The sequence below is a fragment of the Lolium rigidum genome, chromosome 1 (assembly GCF_022539505.1).
Source record: "Lolium rigidum isolate FL_2022 chromosome 1, APGP_CSIRO_Lrig_0.1, whole genome shotgun sequence".
Lineage (NCBI taxonomy): Eukaryota > Viridiplantae > Streptophyta > Magnoliopsida > Poales > Poaceae > Lolium > Lolium rigidum.
Window position 1 is genome coordinate 351,197,076 of NC_061508.1, and position 21,733 is coordinate 351,218,808.

Sequence of the window (21,733 nt, forward strand, 5' to 3'; positions counted from 1 at the left end):
TTTAAAATAGCCGGCTATCTCATTTAGCCGCAATTTTTTAGAGGTTATAAAGGGCCATAGCTGGGTTATAGCGGGCTATTCCATTTAGCCTTTTTTCAAAAATTTGAAATATTTTTGTCATATCATACCAAAAGAAGAGGAAAACTATGACTCAAATACGATTCGTGATACAACTTATTTAACTATTCAAGGAAAACAAGTGTTCACATATTCAACTCACAAGTTTTATCTAATTATACTGAATGCAAATTCGAAAAACAAGAAATCAAAAATAAAAAAGAAGATAAATTCAAAATACAGGAGGTTTAGCGGCTAAATTAAAGACTAAACATGGGCTAAATTCGGCTATAGCCGGCTATTAGCGGTTCTTTCTCATTTAGCCTACAAAGGGCATAGCCGCAGTGGCATGTCTCCTGAAAGGCTATAGCCGGGCTATAACCAGGCTATAGCCGGCTATTTAAAACCATGCTCTAGCCACGACGCCACCACACACCGGCTTGCACGCCGCCTCAACCAGAGGGGGGAACGTCGCCTCCCCATCCAACAGTAGCGATCAGCACAGACCTGCGGCCTCTGACATCGGGCCGCCTCCAGCTGGGCTGCATCGGTGGCCACGCCCCGCCGGCGAGGGTGCAGCCTTCCTCTATCTCATCAACCTGAACATCAGCGATGACGAGCAGGCTCCCTTGGCCTTGAGGTTCATGTGTTTCTCCGCTTTGCTTCTCTTGTCAGATTGAGTTTCTCCATCTTTCTTCACTTCATTTGTGGTTCCAGCTAACTTGCTTTTTCAACGAGAAAATATTTGAGGCTGGAGTTGGTGCTGTCACGTGTGTGCTGAACTGCTGATCCATAGAGTTCTTCAAATTTTATCCTGCAGGTTTGCCCTTCATTGAAGATTTGAAGTGGTAGTTTAGATCCAATCATTGAAGTTGTACAACCATACAGGATGTTGATCAGTAGTTATTGTGTAATTTCGCTGCTATATGTCTGATTCTGTGTATAGTATCCTTATATTTGTTAGAATCGTCACATAACGGAGGGTGTTGTCTGCTACTTTCCTATTTACTCTCTGAAGCATACTTAGACAATATGGGTATACCACGCATCTTAAACTTCTACTTTGAAGTATCCTTCCCATAGATACTAAATAACAGTACCCATGATTGCCCTGATGTAACTCTACTGGTTGTTCAAGCAGTTAATTTCTTCAGTATAAATTAATACATTTGTTCCATTTCCAAAGTAAACGAAAAGAGTGCTTTCTTTATAAACCATCATACAAGTAAAAATGTTCATTGTCTTATTTGCCTGCCATCCCTACTATGCTCTGTCTCTGTTTTGTAGCAAATGAGGATCACAAATCTGGTTTGGTAATTTTTTTAAAGAAAAATATATGTTGATAACTTCTTATGAATGATGAATATTTTTTTTCTAATTAATATCTGCTCGCATACTTCCTGACTTTTGATGTTATGTTATAGTGTACTTCTCTATACTCTTCATAAGATATGAAGTTCGTATTGTCAGTAATGAAATTCTAGCTCATCTTTTTTTTTTCGAGTACCCGCAAGAGCTCATCTTAAATAGCGCCTCATGTTAATTGGCTTTCCATAAGCAATGGGTGTTGCTTCAGGCTCCATAAGCAATGAGTTTTCTATTTTCTTGTCTGTATTTCTCACAACTATGTTGCATGGACCATCAATTCAATGAAGGTTTTCACTTCTTCCTGTCCTGTTGTGGACTAAAAACTTATGCGGAATCATTGTGTCATGAAATAAGCAGTTCAGGTTTCAGAGGTAGGTAATGTATGCTTCCCAGTTTATTTATCTACTATGGAGTTAAAGTATACTCTGTTTTATAAAATTGTCAGTTCTCTATACCAACTTATGACCACCAATTATTCAACCTAATCAGTATAGCGGTGTTAAAAATATACAGTTTTGGTCACTGCTTCTATAATAATCAGTATATATAGTGATTTGTAGCAAACATTCCAGATTAGACAACTTCGGTCTGGTATATCCCCTACAGTGCTTCTCCGCCATAATATTTAGATGATTATTTACTAAAGTAAACATTTCATTGAGTGGTTTTTAGCGAAGTCCGAAAATTTTAGAGATGATCTGTCAGCTATCATCACTACAAGCCCTTGAAACATTTATATTAGTTAGTCCTTGTGAACTCTCCTGGCACTCAAAGAATTTCTTTCTCTTAATCGTTGTGAACTCTCCAAACACTTGAAGCATTTCTGAAGGATACTCCTTAATGCCCGGGGTAACATTTCTGAATTCTAAAATTGTGCCATGTAAGTGTTTAATGTTGTTCAGCGTTATAGCATGTATATGGAACTAAGTTGAAGGGGCAGTCTCTGGCATATCACGAGTCATTTGTTTTTTACTAATTTCACATGTAGTAATGTGTAGGAAGAATGGAGACATGAAAATCGCTCACCATCATCCTTGATAATTGGTGGGGCTGCAAAAGGTTTGCAGGCAGTGGCCAGGTGCAGATTTCATGTCTGATATTCCAGCAGAAAGAAGACTAGACAGCGTGGTTTTGCGTGGTTGTCGTCCCCTCTCAAACATTGGCTGAGTTCAATGTAACCTTGAGTGCAGTTATACATTATTCATTTTGTTTTATTTATTGTGGTATTGCCGTATTAGCATGATTATTTATTCCAGTATTAAGTATGTGCATCTTGATTCTCTCATGTGATTTGATTGACCAAACTTTTGTTACTGATAAGTATCATTAGCAAATGAATAAATGGTTAATGGTCTTGAAGTTTGTTAAAGCCTTAAAGGTCAGTAAATAAAAGGATGTTGTTATATCCAATAACATGCGGAGATACCATGAAGTTTGTTAAAGGTCAGTAAATAAAAGAATGTTCTGGAATGCAACCATGGATGTTTTGGATCTTAAACTGCCCAGGTTACATCCAATGACATGCAAAGATACCATGTTGTCCGCCCAGGCCACAGGCTATCAGAGATTGGTGATGGGGACCAATGTTAGTCAGTTGTTCGGTTTTGGATGGATAGTATGGAGCAGCGATCTTCAGGTTCTCGCTAATTCGTGAGTTGCAAAGCTATAGGTCTTCCTTCCAGGGTTCTTGGAGTTTCTCCTTGAGAGGGGTCTGAAGAAGCACATAGAATGTGTGAGAGGCACTTGGTATTTAGTCTGTTTTTCTTAGACTTTGATGTAATCCATTGTCTGCTCGAAATTGCGAGAACTTGTTTCATCTATGGACTAAAACTATAGACTCTGCTTCAAATGAATGTGATATATTATCAAAGTGAGCCATTGCACTTTGTTACCAAAAGCTTCAATTGTGATGGACTAACTGTTTTTTGTTGCTAGAAACAGGCTTATGAAAACTTATTTATCAAGACGTGCATTGCACGTGCCACTTTATTACTAGTATCAGTAGTATTCAAATCCATAACTCATCTCACTCTAATTCTTTGTTTTTTCTCTATGTGTACATTTTGGATATTTTGCAAATCATAGAGGTCCGAACACAAGTGTACGAAGTTCTGTATTGCTTATAATATAAATTAAAAATCAAAACAGGAAAACTTCTGGATAAACACTCTTGTCTGAATGATCTTGTGGTACCTCTCGGCGTAGGGGCAGCATTAGAATTGCGTATTTTGCATAATAAGTGTTCGAGATTTTATCTTCAATCGTTGTGCTTCTTCATTTATTTATTTATTTGAGAACTGCTATATATCCAACTGTTACTTGTCCGTCTGTATTTTGATTGCCTGACCATCTCACGGTGCAGAGGAACTGTCCTAACCACGTTGGACAAGAAAGATTGTACGCACATCAATTCCATATTTATTCAGGAATCACAATTTTTTGGTACCATCTTGGGAGTTCAATAATAACTTTGGTAGGTCGAGAGCGGTGAGTAATCTTCATTTATCTAAAACAAATAGAATATTGCAGCAAAAAGGGTTTGGATTGTGTGAATAACTAATTTTAGGACATATACTTTGTTTTCTCTACATATATATTGAAGATTCCAGCCTGATGTCTGACTCCATGGTTCAAAATTTTACTGGACTTCTAGTTTTTCGGCTCCCTTCCTCTCCTAAGTCTCTCTAATCCTATGTGCCTGAGTAGAATCTCTTCGGATGCTGGACCAAATGAATGAATATAATTCATGATGATGTCTTACACAATGGCTTCTTCTGTGGATGAGCACAGAAACAACTATAACAAAAATTAACCCTTGGAATCCAATTCTACAGCAGCCATGGCGCACTGCTTTTTTTTAACTTGGGCTTATATTAATAATTAAGAAGGAGCAATTCTGTTACAGTCACTCTCGGCATAACACATCACACAGGATGGTAGAGAGCCGAGTAAAACACACACACCGGAAGCAAGAAGCCCTAACCTAGCTAGCTCACGAGCTACCTGGTTGTTTCCTCTGTTTACCTTGGATATACTGTAAGTAGGAAAACCCAAAAGCAAAGTCTTAGTATCTTTCACGACATCAGCAATGGCTGATTTTGAGGTAGTAGGTCCTTTCAGTTCGCTGATTAGAGTGGCACAGTCGCTTTCGACAGTGATAGGGCATGTGAAGCTCGGGATGGTAGCTTTGATTCCTTCCAAACAAGCAAACGCTTCAGCAGCTTCAGCCTTGCTACAGTGTTGGATGTTTCCCCAAGCAGACAAAAGAATGGTACCATTTTCGTCACGCGGAACAGCTCCCCAGGCTCCTGAGTTTGTGTCTTCACTGAAACTTGCAGTATTCAGCTTTGCCCATCCCATATCTGGAGGTTTCCAAACTTCAGCGATTTTCTTTGGCTTGGAATCTGTTTGTTCGTCTTGGCAGAAAACAGGCTTTTTACCTTTAGGGTCTACCACGTCACAGTTTGTGTTGGTTACCTGCATAGGGGATAAGTAGGATTGTAGAACATTAGCAGACTCTTCGATGTTACATTTACCATCTCCAAAGATGATGTTGTTTCGCAGGTGCCAAGACCTCCACCAGAGTAGCATGAGCTTCGATCTTGTCTCAGTATCAACCTGATTGAGCAAGATCAGCACCCAGTCCTTGCCGGTGGATTTTAGTTTCTCTTCACCCGGGAGATACCATGTGTACCTCATTTTCTGTCTCAGGGCTCTAGCCTTCGTACAAATCATAACAGCATGGTGGCTAGTTTCTGCTTCCACTCCACAGATTTGTGTTTGTTTCTTGATTCGGTTTGTTGGCTTGTTGCAATAACTCAATTACAAATTACACATGGAAAATTATACTACCGGGTGATAAACCAAAATAATCAAGTGCCAACCTTAAATCTAGCATTTCTTCTGATGAAATTCAGTTGAACACCTCCCTTCAGCCAAACACTAAAACAATCATCAGCATTAACAAACTGAAAATCCACACCCGTTGCGCAAGTGATAATGTTCCACACATACCTGGCTACTGGCTACATATGGATTCATCCTGTCCACAGAAAAGACAATCGGAAGCACATCTTCCAACTTTTTTTAAAAAGAAATCTTTTGTTAAGACGGCTTCAAAAAATTTAAAGCCGAACAGAAAGATTTCAGAGAGAAATCCCATGTCTTGGTTAAAAGCCAGACCAACTTATCCTCTTGATCCCACAAAACACAGCCAATACATTTCTCTCTCAACAAATTTTGTTCAGTTAATTTTTCTCCCGTCAATCTTCTCCGGAATTTGAGAGGCGTGATCTCAGCATTCAACACTTTCGCCACCCTCACTTGTAGTCTAAAGGTACAGCAGAGTTTAGGAAAAGTATAGCTAGAAATGTTTCTCCGATCCAGACATCTTCCCAAAATCCAGTCTTAAGACCATTTCCAACATTAATTCTAGAGCAATTCTAGGAAAGAGATTTTATTTCCATTAGCCCTTGCCAAAAATTGGAGTCTCCAGGCTTAGCAATAACTTGTACTAGAGGGTGATAAACCATAATCAAATACCAACATCAAATCTAGCATTTCCTCTGATGAAATGCAGCTGAACGCCTGTCTTGGATTGTATACTCTCTTGTCATGGCATCCCAATTTTTCTTGTTCCCCACGAGAGGTCTGAACTGAACGTGTCACCTACCTGAGCAAAACCAGCCAGTTACTACCTCGGATAGCAACCTCGTGAGGAGCCCGAGTGCTGGACCCAATGTGTTGGGAGTAAATATTACTTCCTGTCGTGCACAATGGCTTCTTCGATTTGTCGAATTTGCAGGGTGAACGAACACAGAACAACTGAACTAGTCTGAAAAAGCAGCAATGCAATACAATTCAACTCACAGCAGCAATTTCCATAAGTCAGACATTGGAGTCCAATTCTACAGCAGCCATGCAATGCAGTTCAGCAATGCTCCATTCAGCTTGATGCAGTAACTCAATTAAGAATTAAACATGGTAAATTATGAATACTTAATACAGGGTGAAAGAATCGCAAAGAATTTCGCTGCAGGCCGGCGCCTGGGCCTGGTAGTACACAAAAAAAGATTTACATGTCTGTCAGGGCAGGGCAGGGGCAAGAACCATCTCAGCTGCAGAGCGGGCACGGCACGAGCCCGTTCTCGTTGCATCCGGAGCACGGCACGCGGTTGGCGGCCACGGCGGCCGCCGAGACACCGTCATAGAGCCAATGACGGCCGCTGCACCCGCCGCAGACGACGAACCATGCGCCGCCGCACACCGCGCAGGCCGCCTCGCCGGCGCCCCGGCGCGCGGCGCGACGGAGCATGGGCCGGAGCCGGGACTGCTCGTGCAGCGCCACCACCTCGTCGGCGCCGCCGACGTACCGCCCGCTCACGAACAGCCGCGGCGGCACCGGCATCGCGTCGGCGCCGGCGCCGTCCAGCCCGAGGAGCAGCGCGCGAAGCTCGTCCCGGTAGGGCGCGTGCATGGAGACGTCGCGCTCCAGGAAGGCGACGCGGAGGCCGTCGAGGAGGCGGCGCACGGTGGCGCAGTCCTCGAAGGTCTTGCGCACGCCGCGGAGCGAGGTGGTGTAGAGCACCACGGCGCGCTCGCCGCCCGGCGGGCACCGGGCCTCGAGCCCCGCCAGGGGGTCGACGCCGGCGCTTTCCTCCAGCGCGGCGATGATGTCGTCCTCGTCCTCGTCGTAGGCGGGGTAGCGCTTGGCGGTGTTCTCGAGGGCCTGGGCGTAGGCGTCGACGACGCCCCGGAAGGCGGCGAGGAGGTCCGGGTCGAAGAGGGTCACCGACTCGAGCTCCGGCCGGCGGTAGCAGAGTGCGGCATCCGCGGCCCCGTCGTCGGAGCTCACCTTCATCTTCTTGGCCTTCCGCGGGTTGGCCTCCGGCGAAAAGTTCTCCTTTTCGCCGTCGCCATCCCCGCCCCTGTCGCCGGCATCGGAGACGGTGGGCAGCTCATGCACAGTCTCTGCTCCCGGCGGCACGGGAGACGGCGCGCGGTCCTGGAGGATGTGGCGCTTCTCGGGCGGCGCGGCGGGAGAAGGGAGCATTGCATTGGTCTGCGCGGCGGCGGACTGCAATGTTCGCAGGATCCGCGATCTGAGCCCTCTCATCCTCCTCACCCCACCGCTCGCTGTGATTTCTTCTCGATTCAGTGTGGCGAGAGGAACAATGATTTGCTGCTTAGGATTCTTGTGCCGGATCTACACCGATAATCACGACGAGAGAGGGGAACTGAAGTGGCGCAACGGCTAGAAGAGAAAGGAAAATGTGGGATGCCGTTTTAAAAGTACCGGCTGACGGGGCAGCCGGAGCAACGGCTACCAGAGCAACAAGCCTCGCAGCAATTAAAAAGAAGAGCCCACTAGGGTCAAACAAGACAAAACCAAAACCACGGCTGCACTGCAGAAATGCTGATGAACCAACGTGACGATTTTCTGCGGGGTAATGATGCACTTCTGTAAGGGCTGGTTTGATTAAAAAGAATCGTGTAGAATTTTTATACGAATTGGAACTATATGACATTTTTCTATAAAAATACGTTTGATTCATAGAATTGAAATTCTTCGAAATTTCTACAAAGGATTCATTTGCATTGTTTTGTAAAGACAATTTTCCTTCTGTTGCGGTCAGAAATCCATCGGCGGGCAGCGACTGGCAACACCGTAGAGCCGGGAATCTCCCAGGGCTGCGGCTGGCCTTGGTCCCTCCGAGCGACGGTCCGCAAAGCCTTCTGCGCACACGTCCGATGCTGATGCAAGGGCGTGCCACCTGGCCTATACCTGGTCAGGAAGGTGTTGGATGATGCCTCGCTTAGTTTCATGCATGGCATACACGTAAACGTTAAATACGAGCCTCGATCGGCTCTCAGGTTATCCTATGAATCGGCTCAAAGAGCCGATCCACCCATGATTCATACAAGGTGTACGAATATATGGTGGTCCTGCTTGATCAAGATAAAGCTAAAGCGATCTACAACGATTTAGGGTTTTCACCGCATAATCGGATCATCCTACTCACGATTGGGCCTCGCGGCCACGCACGGTGATCGTGAGCCGGTCCTAGACAAGGCCTAAAAACCAACACGAGGTTGATCCCCGGAACATCCTGTCTAGGACTAGCAAACGACACCCTACACGCCGCTGGATCCTCCAACCCTTTGTAAGGCCTAACTATTGCAGATATTAAACTAATCCTTGAAGAAACAAGGAGCAATCGTAACGGATCGGATCTACTAAACGATGATCAAGCGGGGTGCCGCCCTTACACCCGTGACAGGCGTAAGGGCGGCTAGATGCCTAAGGGTTGCACAACGATAGCATATGATACGAAGAGCAATGCTAACCCTAAAAACACCTATGATAACTACGTTGCTCGCCATCAAAAAGGCTTCAGCACGAGCAACGCATGGAGGACGCAGTAACGTAGTGCCGCCTAGATCGCAAGATGCGATCTAGGCATCATGGTGCTTACCCGGAAGAAACCCTCGAGACGGGGGAGTTGGCGATGCACCGAGATTGGTTGTGGTGAACGTTGGTTGTTGTTTATTCCATAAACTCTAGATACATATTTATAGTCCAGGGGACTTTCTAATTTAGGCGTGCACCAAACCGTGCACAGGTAAAACTCTAACTTCTAAACTAAGATGTGATCTACTATGTTACAGATACACGGGCAATTTAGCCCAACTTGGTATAGAAGGCCGATTCATGTACTTCTTCTATGTATATTCTTCAAGTCCATCTTCAATCGCGGCCCACCTCTGATCCGGTCAAATTCTGGTGATAACACATGCCCCCCTGGTTTTGGAAATGACATTTCCAAAATCATTACGCTTTTCTTTCGTCGGGTCATGTCGTGGCAGAGCAAAACCGCCGCAGAATCCTTCGTCATGATGCCTTGCCCCTTCCACTTCTCCGCGTGGCCTGCGAAATTTTTCTGTTGGGCACCACTTCCTCGGAAACTGTTGTGGCATTGAATCTCCCTCATATCCCCTTTTATTTAACCGTTCTAAACATTTTGCTTCTTCATCCCCTTCGCATTAGCACCCAAAAACCCTCCTGCACCACCATGTCTTCTTCCTCCTCTTCCTCTTCTGGTCCTTCCTACGGGTCTTCCTCCTCCCGCGAGACGTCGGGGGACATACGCGCACCAGAAGAATGGGACCAGGAAGACCACGCCTCCTCCATCTGGTCCGAGGACGACCGGTCCTTGACCAGCGGGGAAGAAGATCTCCAGTTCCTCGCCGATGGGGAACTGGAATCAGAGAGCGAGGATGACCTGCTCCCCTGGGACGGCTGCCCCTCCTCTGAAGAAGAGGAGGAGGAAGACGATGACGACTCCCTCGAGGGCTACCCGCCGGCGAAACGCCTCCGCATGTGGTGGGACGACGATGACAGCGATGATGAAGAGGAGGATGAAGCTCCCGCAGAGGGCTACGGGAGCAGCGACGAGGAGCCCATCAGCAGTAGTGCCGATGAGAGCTCCGAGGACGACGACGAGGGCAGTGACGGCCCGTAGATAGGATCTACTAGTGTAGGTCTAGTGGTAGCATTTTGGTCAGCAGACCCCCCTTTTGTTCTCCCTCTCTTGAGCAATCGGCTCTTTCTTTGTAAAAAATCTTGTTTATCATTGAAAAATTTCTCCAATGTGATTTTGCCGATCACTTTTATGCTAATTTAGCCGATTGTCAACTCGGTCAACGTTTAATGAGCCGACCGCCACGCATCGGTTCCTCATAATCCGCTCTCCATCTCTTTGACGTCGGAGTGATCGTGAATTGGGTCACTACACAATAAGTCAATGTCGACGTATCAATCCTTCACGATCTATCCTTCACCCTTCCGACCAACGCCTTGGAGCTCTGGTGGACAATGAGGCAAACCGATGCCTTCAAAAGAATCCTTCTTTACCGCAACCAGATAACCCAAAGCCAATTCTGTCGGTGATGATGGATCCCTCTTATGCAAGAACTTGCCGCCTTTGAGAGGAATTGCGTCGAAGGACCAGCCGATGACTCTCCAATCGGCTTCTAAACAGAGCATCCACGAGGCCAGCTGCCCCACGAGCCTCGCTCGAGGTGAACAGATGATGAGGATACGCAAATTAGACCCAATGGACCTGAGCTCAATCATGTCCGAGGGAACTATCATGCAGAGCCAGTCAATTTGAACAAAATCGGCTCTTCAGAGGAGAGGACCTTCAGGGTGAGCTGCCCCCCGAGTTTCTTCAGTCCACTTCTTGCACCTTGCTGGTCAGATCGGCTCCTTTCCTTTGGCGGATTTGATGCAACCCATCCTTAACCTGATCTACCCATCCATGCTGCTTTTGGTCATAATGCCTCAAACCTGCTCCATTGAGCCTCTGCTTACAACAGTTGCTCCTCTTAAGTTGATGGCAATGCATCGGCTTTGTCCTCAAATTTCTAAAGTCGATGCCCGATGCATCGGCCCGCATGCTTGCGAGAAACTTCGTCAAAAAATATCTTCGAGTCTCGGCATTCGGAATGTTTCACTGCACATGCATCGCACGTGTTCATCTGATTAGGTGCCCCCCCGAGCCGATTCTGCCAGGAAACTGCTGAAATCGGCTCTGTGATTAGCCAAAGCACTCTATGCGAACGTCGGCTTGATTAGGACCAGTGTGGACTTCCTCCAGCTCATCAGCCGACGCAACTCCATTGCCCATTAGATTGGCGCTGAACCCAGGCAGAATGGATAGTGAGGATAATTTTGGCTGATCGCTGGAATCGGCCTCCACGTTGCTTGCTCGATGAAGGTTTTTGCAATGTTCCTTCATCTTTTCCTTGGGGCCGATCGCCTGGATCGGCATCGCCACGTTTGTTCATCGATGTTGCTCTTGTTACACGGTCAGGCAGGTGGATAAAACCAGCCTATCCCCGTTCTTTGTCACATCGACGCGCTTGCAGTCATCCAAATCCGGCGCTTCATGTAATCCTGGAGCACCAAACTCTGTTGGAATGACGAGCACCATGTTTGTGCCAGCCGATGTCTCATCATCGGCTTTCCTTTGCTTGGGGCGCCACTCTTTCCTTTGTGGCCGACCTTCTTCGTCCAGGGTTCGCTGAATTTTAGCGGCCAGATCAGGCCGCGCCTTCCTCAACGTGTGCAGGTACAACCTTTCGGCTTCCTCCAACCCACGTAGTCGTTGAACCCTTCGCTTCTGGGAACGGCTGAGCCCATCAGGGCACCACCTTGGCCGATGATACCTGTCTTCTTCTCCATCATCGTCCTCTAGTTCCTCGAGATCTTCCACCTGGGTGGACTCAGCATGTTTGTTCCGAGGCGGGAGAGGCCCTAGACGTTTGAACACGGACACGTTAGCCGCATCCTTCCTCCTTTGTTTGCATTCTCGGCAGTTGCCGATTGTAGGCAATCGGCTCATTCCTGAATCCCAGCAGTTTCTGAAGAAGGGGCAGTCCCAATGCCTATCCACGTCATCTTGCTCTCTCGACTTTCCCTTGGCGTGGCGCTCATATCGCTCCTCGTCGCGATCATGCCGACGACGTCTCCTGTCGTCCCTAGCCAGACGATATTTTTCATCATCGTCATTGTATCGTCGGCGTTGGTCATATTGACCCACATACTTGTTGAGGAGGTGATCGGAGAGAGGTCGCCGATATCTCACGTTCTTCACTTCTCCCTCCGTGATGTAGCGCTTGCCATCGTGACGGAGCCGATCGCGTGGAGCGGCTTCCTCTCGTATCCTTGCTATGAGAGCAGCCTGCCCTCATCTCCGTCCCTACCGCAGTGGTGCCCAGGTCCTACCATGTTGATATGGCATGAGAAATCTGGCTGGCACCTTCCATGGTAAGTGTACTCCACCATGTTAACGGCGGGAAGGGGTGTGTGTCGACCTTCATGGCGTACCGGTTGAAAATTAGCCGTCCTTTTTCTATCGCCATTTGGATCCGCCGACGCCACACCCTGCAGCCGTTGGTGGCGTGGGTGAACGTGTTATGCCACTTGCAGTGATGGCTTTCCGTTCAGCTCCCGCACCGTGGGGATCTTGTGGCCTTCGGGTACCTTCACCGCTTCTCCGTGAGTAAGAGGTCGAAAATCTGCTCAGCTTTGGTCACGTCGAAGTCGAACCCTTTTGGAGGACCTTGTGGCTTAACCCACTTACAGTGACACGGGGCTCGCCGTCCGAGTCCATTCAGCCACCGCTACCTCCCCGATCTCCCGTAGCACCTTCATCCTCGTTCGCCTCAACCGTGACCACCGCACGCTTGAATTTGTCCCGGTAAACATCCGGGTGGCGCTGTTCATATGCCGACGGCCTTCCGCACCATGTGCGCCAATGAAGGGTAGTCTCGCTTGGGAGGCCACGTCCTTGATCGATGATGAGAGACCCACCACCGCCAACTCGATTGCTTCTTTTTCACTTACGTGAACCGAATAGCATCGGTTCCTAACGGTCCCGAAGCGCCGGATGTATTCCGACACCGTTTCCCCGCGCTTCGTCGCACTTGTGCAAGATCGGCAATGCCAGCCTCGAAGCTTCCGAGTGATACCGTAGGTGGAACCGCTCTTCCAACCGCTTCCAAGTCCGGACTGAGTTCGGTGGCAGCGATGTGTACCACCCGAAAGCCGATCCCGTGAGGGACCGTGCGAAGAACCTCACACGCAGCTCGTCCGATGCCGAGATAGTGCCCAGCTGTGCCAAATATCGGCTCACATGCTCGATGGAGCTGGAACCATCCGATCCACTAAACTTTGTAAAGTCAGTGGAGCCGATATTTGGGAGGTAGCGGAATCAATTCGTACTCGTTGGGGTACGGCTTGGTATAGCCGATTGTCCTCCTTTTCGGCATCATGCCGAACCGGTCTTTCAGAATTGTACAAATCTCATCCGCGGTGATGGCTGAAGGCGTTGAACCCCGAAGATTCGCCGGGTGGCATACTTGGCCAGCCATGCTTGCTTTTCCAGCTCCGAGCCAACCGCAGGAGCTGAGCTCCGGAGGTTTGTCGGAGTGGCATACTTAGCTAACCACGTTTGCTTCTCGAGATCTGCTCCCGACGTTCCTCCCGCCGTTCCGTAGGTCCCCGCCGTTGCAGCTCGGTTCGAGAGTGCCCGAGCCATCGCAGTCCGGCACGTATGCGCACGTGTATCCGTGCGGGATCTCCTTGGGCGCCTCATGTAGGAATTGGTAGTCACTTGGGTCACCACCAATCTTGTAGACGACGTAGGCCGATGAGTTCGGCACTTCGGCGCCGCCAACGCGAACGGCAGCGGTGGACGGGAGCGGAGTGGCATCTCTCCTTGGTACGTCCCGCAGCCGGTCCCGACGGAGAGTACCGATGGCTCATGATTTCCCGGATCACGCGAAGAGCGACACGCTCCAAAGTGTTCACCAGGCTCTCGTAATGGCGGTGCAGCGAATGAGCCACCATGAAGTTGATCTCCCGACGCAGCCGACTCGGTGCGTTCTTCTCGACGGGCGGACACGTCCAACTCGCATCGAGCGCGTTTTATATGAGAACCCTTGCCACTTGATGCCATGGGAGCATGTTTCGTGGAAAGAGCCGACGAGGTCGGCTTCGAGATTATTTCATCTGATCTTGTCATGCTTTCTTCTTGAGCTCGTCGCCGGATCCTCGTACTTGACCGGAGTGCTTTCCGCCATCTCGGATGTAGATGGCGATGCGGTGGATGTCGAAGATCGTCCCACCGGGCGTGCCGAATGTGTTGCGGTCGAAAACCCACCGGCGGGCAGCGACCGGCAACACCGTAGAGCCGGGAACAACTCCGTGGCTGCGGCCAGCCCTAGTCCCTCGCAGCGACGGCCCGCAAAGCCTTCCGGTCACACGTCCGATGCTGTCGCAAGGGCGTGCCACCTGACCTATACCTGGTCAGGAAGGTGTTGGATGATGCCTCGCTTAGTTTCTTGCAGGGCATACACGTAAACGTTAAATACGAGCCTCGATCGGCTCTCAGGTTATCCTGTGAATCGGCTCAAAGAGCCGATCCACCCATGATTCGTACAAGGTGTCCGAATATATGGTGGTCCCGCTTGATCAAGATAAAGCTAATGCGATCTACGACGATTTAGGATTTTCACCGCATAATCGGATCATCCTACTCACGATTGGGCCTCGCGCTCGCGCACGGTGATCGTAAGCCGATCCTAGACAGGGCCTAAAAACCAACACGAGGTTGATCCCCGGAACATCCTGTCTAGGGCTAGCAAACTACACCCTACACGCCGCTGGATCCTCCAACCCTTTGTAAGGCCTAACTATTACGGATATTAAACTAATCCTTGAAGAACAAGGAGCAACCGTAATGGATCGGATCTACTAAACAATGATCAAGCGGGTGCCGCCCCTACACCTAAGATAGGCGTAAGGGCGGCTAGATGCATAAGGGTTGCACTACGACAGCATATGATACGAAGAACAATGCTAACCCTAACACATCTAAGATAACTACGTTGCTCGCCATCAAAAAGGCTTCAAGTACGAGCAACGCATGAACAACGTAATAGCTGAGGCCGCCTAGATCGCAAGATGCGATCTAGGCAGCATGGTGCTTACCGGAGAAACCTCGAGACGAAGGAGTTGGCGATGCGCCGAGATTGATTGTGTTGAACGTTGGTTGTTGTTTATTCCATAAACCCTAGATACATATTTATAGTCCAGGGGACTTTCTAATTTAGGCGTGCACCAAACCGTGCACGGGTCAAACTCTATCTTCTAATCGACTCGTATCCTACTATGGTACAGATACACGGGCAAACTAGCCCAAACTTGGTACATAAGGCCGATTCACGTATTTCTTCTATGTATATAATCTCCAAGCCCATCTTGATCGCGGCCCACCTCTGACTCGGTCAAATTCTGGTGATAACAGTTTCTCACACTCGGTGATATGGAAGAGGGGCAAAAGAAAGATTTTGTTTTAGAAACCCTTCTTAGAGAATTTGGTGGTCTAGCAAGAGAGGCTAGAAAGGTCTTTGCTAAATTTAATATGCTTGGTTCTCATACTAATTTTGTTGGTCTCCTTGAAAAATGGACATGGATAGAATAAGGTACACTAATAATACTAATGATGGTGGGGAGATCAAAGCACCAATACCATGTAAACTCCTAGCTATGAATGATGCACTAGAAAATAACTATGCTTGGCTTGTTCCTGAAAATTTGTTCGATGAGAGTAGCAAGCCCAAGACTAATGAAAAGCGAGACACTGAAACTTATGTATCCAATATACTATGCATGGTTGAGAAAACTCCAAACCTCGCTGTAGGTGCACCACCTTTTGATAACACTTGATACACACTTTCTGCGCCTAGCTGAAAGGCGTTAAAGAAAATCGCTTATGGGAGACAACCCATGTTTTTACTACAGTATTTTTGTTTTATATTTGAGTCTTGGAAGTTGCTTACTACTGTAGCAACCTCTCCTTATCTTAGTTTTATGTTTTGTTGTGCCAAGTAAAGTCTTTGATAGTAAAGTAAATACTAGATTTGGATTACCGCGCAGAAACAGCATTTCTTTGTCGTCACGAATCTGGGTCTAATTCTCCGTAGGTAACTCAGAAAATTAAGCCAATTTACGTGAGTGATCCTCAGATATGTACGCGACTTTCATTCAATTTGGGCATTTTCATTTGAGCAAGTCTGGTGCCCTAATAAAATCCATCTTTACGGACTGTTCTGCTTTGACAGATTCTGCCTTTTATTTCGCATTGCCTCTTTTGCTATGTTGGATGAATTTATTTGATCCATTAATGTCCAAGAGCTTTATGCAATGTCCAGAAGTGTTAAGAATGATTGTGTCACCTCTGAACATGTTAATTTTTATTTGTGCACTAACCCTCTAATGAGTTGTTTCGAGTTTGGTGTGGAGGAAGTTTTCAAGGATCAAGAGAGGAGTATGATACAATATGATCAAGGAGAGTGAAAGCTATAAGCTTGGGGATGCCCCGGTGGTTCACCCCTGCATATTCTAAGAAGACTCAAGCGTCTAAGCTTGGGGATTCCCAAGGCATCCCCTTCTTCATCGACAACATTATCAGGTTCCTCCCCTGAAACTATATTTTTATTCGGCCACATCTTATGCACTTTGCTTGGAGCGTCGGTTTGTTTTTGTTTTTTGTTTTGTTTGAATAAAGTGGATCCTAGCATTCACTTTGTGGGAGAGAGACACGCTCCGCTGTAGCATATGGACAAGTATGTCCTTAGGCTCTACTCAAAATATTCATGGCGAAGTTTCTTCTTCGTTAAATTGTTATATGGTTGGAATTGGAAAATACTACATGTAGTAACTCTAAAATGTCTTGAATAATTTGATACTTGGAAATTGTTGTGCTCATGTTTAAGCTCTTGCATCATATACTTTGCACCCATTAATGAAGAAACACTTAGAGCTTGCTAATTTGGTTTGCATATTTGGTTTCTCTAGAGTCTAGATAATATCTAGTATTGAGTTTTGAACAACAAGGAAGACGGTGTAGAGTCTTATAATGTTTTCAATATGTCTTTTATGTGAGTTTTGCTGCACCGTTCATCCTTGTGTTTGTTTCAAATAACCTTACTAGCCTAAACCTTGTATCGAGAGGGAATACTTCTCATGCATCCAAAATCCTTGAGCCAACCACTATGCCATTTGTGTCCACCATACCTACCTACTACATGGTATTTATCCGCCATTCCAAAGTAAATTGCTTGAGTGCTATCTTTAAAATTCCATCATTCGCCTTTACAATATATAGCTCATGGGACAAAATAGCCTTAAAAACTATTGTGGTATTGAATATGTACTTATGCACTTTATCTCTTATTAAGTTGCTTGTTGTGCGATAACCATGCTTCGGGGACGCCATCAACTATTCTTTGTTGAATATCATGTGAGTTGCTATGCATGTCCGTCTTGTCCGAAGTAAGAGAGATCTACCACCTTAATGGTTGGAGCATGCATATTGTTAGAGAAGAACATTGGGCCGCTAACTAAAGCCATGATTCATGGTGGAAGTTTCAGTTTTGGACATATATCCTCAATCTCATATGAGAATAATAATTGTTGTCACATGCTTATGCATTAAAGAGGAGTCCATTATCTGTTGTCCATGTTGTCCCGGTATGGATGTCTAAGTTGAGAATAATCAAACGCGAGAAATCCAAAATGCGAGCTTTCTCCTTAGACCTTTGTACAGGCGGCATGGAGGTACCCCATTGTGACACTTGGTTAAAACATGTGCATTGCGATGATCCGGTAGTCCAAGCTAATTAGGACAAGGTGAGGGCACTATTAGTATACTATGCATGAGACTTGCAACTTGTAAGATATAATTTTCATAACTCATATGCTTTATTACTACCGTTGACAAAATTGTTTCATGTTTTCAAAATAAAAGCTCTAGCACAAATATAGCAATCGATGCTTTCCTCTTTGAAGGACCATTATTTTACTTTTATGTTGAGTCAGTTCACCTATCTCTCTCCACCTCAAGAAGCAAACACTTGTGTGAACTCGTGCATTGATTCCTACATACTTGCATATTGCACTTGTTATATTACTCTATGTTGACAATTATCCATGAGATACACATGTTACAAGTTGAAAGCAACCGCTGAAACTTAATCTTCCTTTGTGTTGCTTCAATACCTTTACTTTGATTTATTGCTTTATGAGTTAACTCTTATGCAAGACTTATTGATGCTTGTCTTGAAGTACTATTCATGAAAAGTCTTTGCTTTATGATTCACTTGTTTACTCATGTCATTAACATTGTTTTGATCGCCGCATTCATTACATATGTTTACAAATAGTATGATCAAGGTTATGATGGCATGTCACTTCGTAAATTATCTTTGTTATCGTTTTACCCGCTTCGGGACGAGCAGTAACTAAGCTTGGGGATGCTGATACGTCTCCGACGTATCGATAATTTCTTATGTTCCATGCCACATTATTGATGATATCTACATGTTTTATGCACACTTTATGTCATATTCGTGCATTTTTTGGAACTAACCTATTAACAAGATGCCGAAGAGCTAGTTGATGTTTTCTGCTGTTTTTGGTTTCAGAAATCCTAGTAACGAAATATTCTCGGAATTGGACGAAATCAACGCCCAGGGTCCTATTTTGCCACGAAGCTTCCGGAAGACCGAAGAGGAGTCGAAGTGGGGCCACGAGGCGCCGCCACCATAGGGCGGTGATGGCGTGTATTTCACACGTTCGTTGGGCAACCCCAAGAGGAAGGTATGATGCGCACAGCAGCAAGTTTTCCCTCAGAAAGAAACCAAGGTTTATCGAACCAGGAGGAGCCAAGAAGCACGTTGAAGGTTGATTTCGCGATGGCGGCGGCTCCGGAAGGTTTTCCGTATCGTGGCTCTCGGTACCGGGGGTTTCGCGACGGAAGCTTTAAGTAGGCGGAGGGTCAACGCGGGGGCCACACGAGGGGCCCAGGGGTAGGTTGGCGCGGCCAGGGCACTGGGCCGCGCGGCCTCCACTGCGGCCGCCTCGTGGCCCCACTTCGTTATCTCTTCGGTCTTCTGGAAGCTTCGTGCAAAAATAGGACCCTGGGCGAAAGTTTCGTCCAATTCCGAGAATATTTCGTTACTAGGATTTCTGAAACCAAAAACAGCAGAAAACAGGAACTGGCACTTCGGCATCTTGTTAATAGGTTAGTTCCAGAAAATGCGTAAATACGACATATAATGTGCATAAAACATGTAGGTATCATCAATAAAGTAGCATGGAACATAAGAAATTATCGATACGTTGGAGACGTATCACAAAGCAACAGACAATTGCATTAAGTATGGTGCGTAATGTAATCAACAACTACATCCTCAGACATAGCGCCAATGTTTTATCCCTAGTGGCAACAGCACAACACAACCTTAGAACTTTCACGTCATTGTCCCAGTGTCAATGCGAGGCATGAACCCACTATCGAGCATAAATACTCCCTCTTGAAGTTAAAAGCAAAAACTTGGCCAGAGCCTCTACTAGTAACGGAGAGCATGCAAGATCATAAACAACACATATGTAATAACTTGATAATTAACATAACATGGTATTCTCTATCCATCGGATCCCAACAAACACAACATAGAGTATTACAGATAGATGATCTTGATCATGTTAGGCAGCTCACAAGATCCAACAATGAAGCACAATGAGGAGAAGACAACCATCTAGCTACCGCTCTGGACCCATAGTCCAGGGGTGAACTACTCACTCATCACTCCGGAGGCGACCATGGCGGTGTAGAGTCCTCCGGGAGATCAATCCCCTCTCCGGCAGGGTGCCGGAGGAGATCTCCAGAATCCCCCGAGATGGGATCGGCGGCGGCGGCGTCTCAGTAAGGTTTTCCGTATCGTGGTTTTTCGCATCAGGGGTTTCGCGACGGAGGCTTTTAGTAGGCGGAAGGGCAGAGTCGGGGGGCTGACGAGGGGCCCACACCACAGGGCGGCGCGGGCCCCCCGTGGCCGCGCCGCCTTGGGGTTTGGCCACCTCGTGGCCCCACTTCGTATGCTCTTCGGTCTTCTGGAAGGTTCGTGGCGAAATAGGCCCCTGGGTCTTCGTTTCGTCCAATTCCGAGAATATTTCGTTACTAGGATTTCGAAACCAAAAACAGCTGAAAACAACGAATCGGCACTTCGGCATCTTGTTAATAGGTTAGTTCCAGAAAATGCACGAATATGACATAAAGTGTGCATAAAACATGTAGGTATCATCAATAATATGGCATAGAACATAAGAAATTATCGATACATCGGAGATGTATCAAGCATCCCCAAGCTTAGTTCTGCTCGTCCCGAGCAGGTAAAACGATAACAAAGATAATTTCTGAAGTGACATGCCATCATAACCTTGATCATACTATTTGTAAAGCATATGTAGTGGATGCAGCGATCAAAACAATGGTAATGACATGAGTAAACAAATGAATCATAAAGCAAAGACTTTTCATGAATAGTACTTCAAGACAAGCATCAATAAGTCTTGCATAAGAGTTAACTCATAAAGCAATAAATCAAAGTAAAGGCATTGAAGCAACACAAAGGAAGATTAAGTTTCAGCGGTTGCTTTCAACTTTTAACATGTATATCTCATGGATAATTGTCAACATAGAGTAATATAACAAGTGCAATATGCAAGTATGTAGGAATCAATGCACAGTTCACACAAGTGTTTGCTTCTTGAGGTGGAGAGAGATAGGTGAACTGACTCAACATTAAAAGTAAAAGAATGGTCCTTCAAAGAGGAAAGCATCGATTGCTATATTTGTGCTAGAGCTTTTATTTTGAAAACATGAAACAATTTTGTCAACGGTAGTAATAAAGCATATGAGTTATGTAAATTATATCTTACAAGTTGCAAGCCTCATGCATAGTATACTAATAGTGCTCGCACCTTGTCCTAATTAGCTTGGACTACCGGATCTTTGCAATGCACATGTTTTAACCAAGTGTCACAATGGGGTACCTCCATGCCGCTCTGTACAAAGGTCTATGGAGAAAGCTCGCATTTTGGATTTCTCGCTTTTGATTATTCTCAACTTAGACATCCATACCGGGACAACATGGACAACAGATAATGGACTCCTCTTTAATGCATAAGCATGTGGCAACAATTATTATTCTCATATGAGATTGAGGATATATGTCCAAAACTGAAACTTCCACCATGATTCATGGCTTTAGTTAGCGGCCCAATGTTCTTCTCTAACAATATGCATGCTCCAACCATTAAGGTGGTAGATCTCTCTTACTTCGGACAAGACGGACATGCATAACAACTCACATGATATTCAACAAAGAATAGTTGATGGCGTCCCCGAAACATGGTTATCGCACAACAAGCAACTTAATAAGAGATAAAGTGCATAAGTACATATTCAATACCACAATAGTTTTTAAGCTATTTGTCCCATGAGCTATATATTGCAAAGGTGAATGATGGAATTTTAAAGGTAGCACTCAAGCAATTTACTTTGGAATGGCTGGATAAATACCATGTAGTAGGTAGGTATGGTGGACACAAATGGCATAGTGGTTGGCTCAAGTATTTTGGATGCATGAGAAGTATTCCCTCTCGATACAAGGTTTAGGCTAGCAAGGTTATTTGAAACAAACACAAGGATGAACGGTGCAGCAAAACTCACATAAAAGACATATTGTAAACATTATAAGACTCTACACTGTCTTCCTTGTTGTTCAAAACTCAATACTAGATATTATCTAGACTCTAGAGAAACCAAATATGCAAACCAAATTAGCAAGCTCTAAGTATTTCTTCATTAATGGGTGCAAAGTATATGATGCAAGA

The 21,733-nt window shown here is 46.0% G+C and overlaps 1 protein-coding gene across 1 annotated transcript; it reads right to left on the reverse strand.

Moving 5' to 3' along the window:
• Positions 1–6,538: 6,538 nt before the first annotated feature.
• On the reverse strand, positions 6,539–7,540 carry LOC124665087 (uncharacterized protein At3g28850-like). Its single transcript, XM_047202492.1, has one exon. It carries the CDS (start codon positions 7,538–7,540, stop codon positions 6,539–6,541), a length of 1,002 nt encoding a protein of 333 aa, XP_047058448.1.
• Positions 7,541–21,733: the final 14,193 nt, after the last annotated feature.